Below are 7,857 nucleotides of genomic sequence, written 5' to 3' on the forward strand. Positions count from 1 at the left end.
ATTTGGTTGTTTCCCATGGACTGGACAGTGACAGGAATCGCACGGCGCATGCCATGGGACTTTGTAGGAATCTTGTCAACACCTTCAACCTGAGCTGGCTAAAGAAGAGAGACCTGAGGAAGGCACAGACTGAAACCAATGTCCACCAACACAATCTAGTACTGGTGAGAGATGATACATGGTATTATACTGTACAACACAAAATATTTAAAGGGTTAATATAAAATGAATTTTAAAGGGTTGTTTTTTTGTTTTGTTTTTTTACTTAAGAGTTACTTTGGGGCCTGTTTGTATGTATGTATGTATTAAATAATTGGTTACATTATAATATAACAGTGTACAATGAATATCAAAACAATGTTATCTTTTCCCCCGGATGTCACCACACGATGGGGCACCAAGCAAAAAAATGATAGAGAGGGTGCTGGAGCAACTCCCAGCCATAAGACATGTCCTGGTTGAAGATTGAAAACATGGCCAGCTCAACCCAACCTGGTAGGATGTTTCTGTCTTGGTATCCATTAATGCAGCAATGAAGCCAGTGTCTGATTTCACGGATGTCCTCTCAGGGGAAAAATATGTCACTGTATCCTCAGTAAAGCCTGTCTGTGTAGGAACTTCTTAAAGGCGAACTTTTATCACCAGACCACAATGATACTGCACTGACAGCAAACATAAAGGCAAACATGTGCAGAGTATTAACAGAGAAATACAGCATCTGAAATCCAAAATCTTCTGACAAAGGCCACCATCTTGGATCCAAGGAATCATGGAGGATGAGGAGGTCTTGGATGATGTAAAAGAAAATCTCTTTCAAGAACTACTAAACATGAACGAGGAAGAAGGAAATGGAGAAAGTGCCAGTGGTGAGAGCTGCGTTAAATCTGCAGGGGGAAATGAAGGATCTGAATCTGAACCTCCAGCAACCAAGAAGAAGAGGCTGTGTGACCTTCTCCAGAACAAAAGAACCCAACTTACAAGTCACCAGACTCAGGCATCGGTAACAAAAAGAGTGCAGGCTGATGCAGAGCTGACCAAGTTCCTCCAGGAAGAAGCATTTGATACATCATCTGATCCCTTCATGTCATGGCATGATAACCATAGAAGATTTCCTCTAATAGCACAAAAATCCATGCGCATTTGTGCAACAAGCACTAGCTCAGAAAGAATATTTAGCACAGCTAGTAACATTCTTACCCCAGAAAAATACTTCCTTCAACCGCACAAGGTAAACATGTTGTGTTCCTTTCTTGGAATCTGCCTAATGATTAAAAATAGATCTGGCAGCAGATATGTCCTGTTGAGGCCTCTGTGCGAGACACTTTACACGTCTAAACTGACTTTATTAAACACGTTACTTTGTTTTGTTCTAATTCTTGCTACCTTGCACTTTTTTTTTGTTAACAAAGGTGTATTTAATATTTATTTACGTTTTATTTATTTAAGATATATTTTTTTGACATTCCGATTCTGTCACGATTTCCCCTCGAGCTAGCGCTGTAGCATGCAGCTCGCTTGGAAACCAGAAAAGCGAGCTCGTTGTGCAAGCTCGAAGCGTGAACCGATGCATGAGTCTCTTAGCGAACGCACGCTTTTGGGTCTTCAGTGACATTGACTTTGTTTACTTTCAACATGTGCTTTTGTTATGGTTTATGTCCTGTCTCCGCCCCTGTATTGTCATTGGTTGTTTCTCATAGATGTGTCAGCACTGTTCTCAGCTGTCTTGTGTTTCACCATTGATTACGCTTGTCATTTAAACCCGTCGTGTCTTTTTGCACTTCACGTAGTATAGAGTGTTATCACCATACCAAGTGTTTGTACCTTGTTCCTCGTTTTGATTCATGTTCATTGATCTAGTTTCTTGTTACTTTCCTTGCCTAATTAATGCCTGTTTGTAGATCGCCTGACCCTCGGCCACGCTATTGTCTCATGATTTGGATTTGTCTGCCTGCCTCTCTTTATTAAAAGCTCTTTTCTGCATTTGCATCCGTCCTAACCTTCATTCCATGGATTATGTGACAGATTCCAATGTCTAAATATTCTTAAGAATGAAACGTTCTTTGTTCTTTGAAAGAGTGCACTTGCATTATTATGCTACTATATTGTCATATTGTCATTATATAATCAGTGGCATAAAATGGTCTTAAAATGACAATAATATTGTTGATCGTAATTCATTTTGGCACAATACATTGCATAATAAAAAGTAGTTATCGTGACAGCCCTAGTTGTGAATTTCAACCCCAGCACTGCCAAGCTGCCACTGCTGGGCTCTTCAGCGAAGCCCTTAAACCTCAACTGCTCAGACGTATAAATAAGATAAATGTAAGTCGCGCTGGATAAAGGCATCTTCCAAATGCCTTAAATGTAAATGAAAAAAGTGTCACTAATTTTGGTCCACTGTGGTTGGGGGAGAACAAAGCAGGTAATGTTTAGAATATGATGTGTAGAGTAGTCTATTTACTATTCTGAGTTGACTATTTAAAATTTATAATTGGTAGATTTAGATATTGTATAAAAACACTATGTTAATACCTAGCTTACATATATTACTACTGGGTCTGATATTTGTGCCACATTTTCTGACACGTTCATGCATTTTCAGGGTTATGCAAAGTTCGAATAAATGTCTTTGGCAAACAAGATCTAGCACATTTTCTTCCCTGGTAGCCTGCTAAGCATTTATTCATTGAAATTGTTGATTTCATGGTGAGATGCATTGCAGTCTACATGTGTGTGGGTGGAACTGTGATTGAAATGAGAGGGACCTAGGGATTAAGCAGGAATAATTAAGATCTAAATAGCAACGTGAGTGTCATTATCAGTGTGCTTACTATGGCTAGGTTTATTTGATTTATTCTTTGCATTCAACAAATCAATTCAATTCTGTTTTCACAAATACAGCAGCATGTGCTGTGTTTTTGTCGGTGTTTCTTGTTTTCGGTTCCTCTTTCAAGAGTTTGTTTATAGTTGATTGCATTAAGAGGCGGCTTGTAATTATGTGTTGAAATTGCATTTCCTCTTCCTCAGCAGATGCCCAGTTTTCTCCTGCTGGGAATAAGCGGCAATCTGTGGCAAAATCAAAAGGCTGTTTATTTTTCCGATAGTTATGCGGCTCTTCTTATCTATTGTCCATCCCAGGAAGTTGTAAGTGCACACGCCCTTTTATCTGGCGTCTGCTGGTCTGAGGATGCCTGGTCTCTGCTGATAACTGAAGAAATAACTAAAAAAAAATGATCAGCCATATCTTTTTTTTTTTTTTTTTTTAGCTTAAACATGAAGCAACAAGGGAAAAGGGCCTGATGTTTTTATTTGTATGAGAAGCAAAAGCTTTATTGGGCAAAATATGAGCCCCAAATGAATGTAGAATAACACAATCCCGGTGGGTGGACAAACATGTTGATACAGACTCATTATCTGTTTGTTGAGACAAATATTTCCTTCAAGCTTTCTGTGTGAGTAATACAAAATGTATATTCTATATAACATGTTGCTCACTTATCTCTTATCTCTTGGAATTTAAGTGTTTCAGGCTGTGAAAAACAAAAAACAAAACAAACAAACCATTAACCCTCCTATTATGTTATGGGTCAATTTGAACCATTTCCACATTTGAGATGTCTAAAATACTAGTTAATCTCTCTTTTTCTCTTTTTTCCAAAAAAAATTAAATATTTTGACTTTCCTCATTTAGGGTCATGAACTTATTTCTAATTATTTCTTCTTATGGCTTGTCTCAGACAAGCCATAATAAAGGTTTACTGTTTTAAGCTGTTCTTTGCTGTTTTTGTGTGTATTTAAACAGTCAAAGTCATTTTGACCCATAACATAATGGATTTAACTTTTTTCTCCAACATACTAAGAAAGTTAAATCAAATTGACTCTCGTATAATTCATACACAAGCATTTATAGTATAACATTGCACTGATATTCTGCCATCATTTTTTATCTCACATTTAAGGTTAATGTGTTTTTGAAAGCCTAGTGAAGACAAGAGTCTGAAAAAGTGATGATCTTTTCTAAGAATGAGACAAATGTCTCATTTCTGAGTCACATTCTCTTGTATGTTTTTCCCAGGATAAACTGGCCAGTAGTACCCTTCATGAGGTCAAATCAGGGTAATCAACATAAAGAGGAGGCAGCAGGGTGGTTCTGTTTGGCATTCCTCATTAGGACATACTGTTCGTAAGGGGCTTCATTAAACGCAGCTTAATCCACTTGCTGATATGGAGAGACCATCAGATGCAATTAGACTAAAGCACACCCTTAACCTTCTTCCAAACCCTGCCAAAAGCTACCCCGTTTCTTACACAAAGAGCTTACCAAGTGACATGCATGCATTCAACCGAAATAGGACTTTTCATTCTGATTATTGCGTTATTATGAATCAACAAGAGACGTTGGTCAGGTGCTATTTTTCTCCCAGTCACATGATAACTAAACTACAAGAGCTGCATTTGTAACTGACATGAACCAGTTTCTTAAGAGCTCATTTTCCCAACAAGCAGTTTTTCTTGCAGATACTTTATTACTATTGTAACCTAATAACATGTATGATATCTAGGTAAATAATAGTATCTACAGAAATACACTCAAACGATTTGTCACTGTAAATATGAAACTATATTATTGTACATTCTAAATATATCACCAAATATATGTACCACTGCACACTATGCACTGCTAGATGGAAAATCAGAAAACATCTCTTAGGGGAAAAAAAAAAAAACGTGTACATATCTTTAAGCAGTTTAAGCATATTAATTCACACCAGCTGAAAATAGAAAGCTATTACTAATTGGAGTGCAGTGCAGAGATATTAACACATACCCATAGAGTTAATCAACGTTACCTGTTGGACTGCAGTGACCAAAGAAAAGAGAGAGTAGTGTACATTATAGAGGGAAATTCTTCAGTTCATCTGTCCTGTCACATTAGAAACACTCTGAATGGTTCCTAGCTCTTTCTAAACGTACTCTACACGCTTTTTGGATGAGGAGTTCTCAGGCTGAAACTTTTCTGGGTGATGGTGGTACTCTATGTGCATCTCGTTCTCTTCCGAACCGCAACATGAGACGAAGAACAACACTGCAGAGATGATATGGAAAAATCCTGCAGCCCAGCCGATGAACAACGCGTCGCCAAACTCCCAGCGAGGCACAGTATGAGGCACTGTGTGATCATGGAACTTCAAAACGGTCTCATGGGCGATATTGGAGACAGGAAAGAGTTCAAGGATGCCAGCTGTCAGGCCCATCACCCCTGCCGTGATCTTGATGCCGCGCTTCACCCGCCATCCCTGTGACCCCCCACAACTTTTCACCAGTCTCAGACCTGGGACAGCAATCAGGAGGCCCAGAATTCCTATGGCATCTGAAATGCACATGCAGATGCGTGCCAGTGTGAGATTTAGGGACAGACCCAGCAGGCTTTCAAAGGCACGACACTCGGTTACTGCCCCCTCCTGCACCACACAGGACTCCCACAGGCCGACTTCATAGCTCTCAACGACCAGCAGCTCAGTGGAGAGGGTCAGCCAATTGGGCATGATTGTAGCACCAAGCGAGCAGAGCCATGCCCCCACCCCCACGGCCATACCCAGCAGCTCCAGAATGGCGGAACACGGATTCGACATGGCACTCCTTGGCCCTCAGGTCTGGGTAGAACTTCTGGTGCTCTCGTTTGAAGAGAGAGAGAGAAAGCAAGAGAGAGAGAGAAGGAACGTGTCTTTGAGCCAATTAGTGCTGACCACTCCAGCTACTTCAGCTTCACAGTCCTTCAGTTTCCACTCAAAAATGCACACATCATCTCAACTTGAGAGGTAAAACACAAGAAGGAGGAGGTAGAAGAGGAGGAGGAGGTGAGAGAGACTGGGCAAGAGAGGGCACACTGACTTTTAGCCCTGCCCTCTAAACTTCATCCCACAGAGAGAGAGAGAGAGAGAGAGAGAGAGAGAGAGAGAGAGAGAGAGAGAGAGAGAGAGAGAGATGCAGACATGCTTTGCATGAGCCCAGATAGTATAATGACAGGATGCAACTAAAATACAGAAACACTTTGTTGATGAGAGAGATCAGATCTCTCCTCTATCAAAAGAGAAAGCAGCACTTTACATCAGACACTAGGGGAAAACAGCACTGTCTGCATGGGTTTCTATAATATAAGAAAAAAAAAAAACATAAACACCTGTGAATTCCTTGAAGGCAAGTCAATAAAACCTCCAAAATGTACACATTTGATCTCTCTTCACCTCATTACATCTACATTTATTTAGTAAAAAGTTGTGGTACTTGTTAATATTTGTTGCCCAATAAGACTATAAACTGTCTGGGGCTTGCAGCTTCTCCTGGTGTGGGTTTCATTATTTAAAAAAATAATGATACAAATTTGTAAAACATAAACAGTAAAATTACCCATGCAGCTAGTGACACTAGTGGAAAAGTAGAATTGTAGAAAGGCTCATGATTATGAAATATTAATAACCTTGTTTAAAGACCAAGAGACTAAGAGCCATTGGGGTTATTGACTAAAACACTCACTTTGGGCTAAAAATGTATTACAATTTTTTAAAAATGCTTTTAGTTATCTGTAAACATTGGAATTACTGTGTATTCTCAATGAAAAATGTGAAAAGTGTTGCCTGTGTTTGAAACTTTCAATTTGATGTAATAATGGCACATTTGAAATGGTAAAGCCTGGGGTTACATTTACAATTGGACTAGAAATGAATTAATTTTTATTAATTCAGTGACCACTCCTTACTGGACAGGGTCGTGGTGGATCCAGAGTCTGGGTGTGAACACTGGGTGTGAGTTGGGAATACACCCTGGATGGCACACCAATCTACTGCAGGGCAAAATGCACACACTCATTCCCACCTAGGGACAATTTAGAGTAGTCAGTTCGGCTACTGGCATGTTTTTGGGTGGTGGGAGAAAACCAGAAGAACAGGAAGAAACCCTTTTGGTGAGAAGTACGATTCTATTCTGTTTGGTTTGCAAGAATAAGACTGTATCAATAAGCCATTTACACACTGCAACGTTATAAGGATTTTTTTTTCTCAAATTCCTTGAAAAAGGTGAAAGAAAACCTTTCAAACTTTGTTTTAGAAATATTGGAAATGGCATTTCTTAACTCTTAATTCTTGAAAGTAACTGAGAAATAACATTGCTGTGAATAAACCCAGCCATACAGTCATGTGAAAAAATAAATACACTCATGGAAATTGTTGGCTTTTTTGACCTATTTGGACAAGCAAGCATTTGATCATCTTTGAAAAAATGCCTATTAATAAAGGTGATACACTTGAACAAAACCACAAGGAGAAGTAGCTTTCCAATTATTTATTCAACAGAAATATGAATAGATGTTATATTCTTCTGTGGAAAAATTAAGTACACCCTTAGCCTCAGAAGATAGTGTTTAGCATAATGCTAACTTGCAGAAATAACATTTTGCAGTCATTTTGCATAATGGTCCAACAGTCTCTGACATTGGCTTGCTTGAATTTTTGACCACTCTTCCATGCAATATTCTTTCAGTTTCAAGATGTTTGAGGGTTTTCTTGCATGTTCTGCCTGTTTCAAATCCCCCCACAACATTTCAATGGGATTCAAATCCGGGCTTTGTCTAGGCCATTACATAACCCTCCATTTCTCCTTTTTGAGCCATTCCTTTGTTTATTTGCTAGTGTGCTTAGGATCATTATCCTGTTGAAAGGTCCACTCTCAGTTCAACTTTCAGACAAATGGCCTTATTATTATCATCATCATCTTCTAGCACTTTTTGATAAGATGCGGAGTTCATAGTTGAATCAATGAATGTGAGCTGTCCAGTCCCTGAGGAAGCGAAGCAACCCC

At 39.1% G+C, this 7,857-nt stretch overlaps 1 protein-coding gene across 1 annotated transcript; it reads right to left on the reverse strand.

Moving 5' to 3' along the window:
* Positions 1–3,292: 3,292 nt before the first annotated feature.
* On the reverse strand, positions 3,293–5,847 carry cldn33b (claudin 33b). The gene has a single exon (XM_017479708.2). The coding sequence runs from the start codon at positions 5,634–5,636 to the stop codon at positions 4,968–4,970; it is 669 nt and encodes a 222-aa protein (XP_017335197.1). The 5' UTR covers positions 5,637–5,847; the 3' UTR covers positions 3,293–4,967.
* Positions 5,848–7,857: the final 2,010 nt, after the last annotated feature.

This window comes from Ictalurus punctatus, chromosome 11 (genome assembly GCF_001660625.3).
Source record: "Ictalurus punctatus breed USDA103 chromosome 11, Coco_2.0, whole genome shotgun sequence".
Classification (NCBI taxonomy): Eukaryota; Metazoa; Chordata; class Actinopteri; order Siluriformes; family Ictaluridae; genus Ictalurus; species Ictalurus punctatus.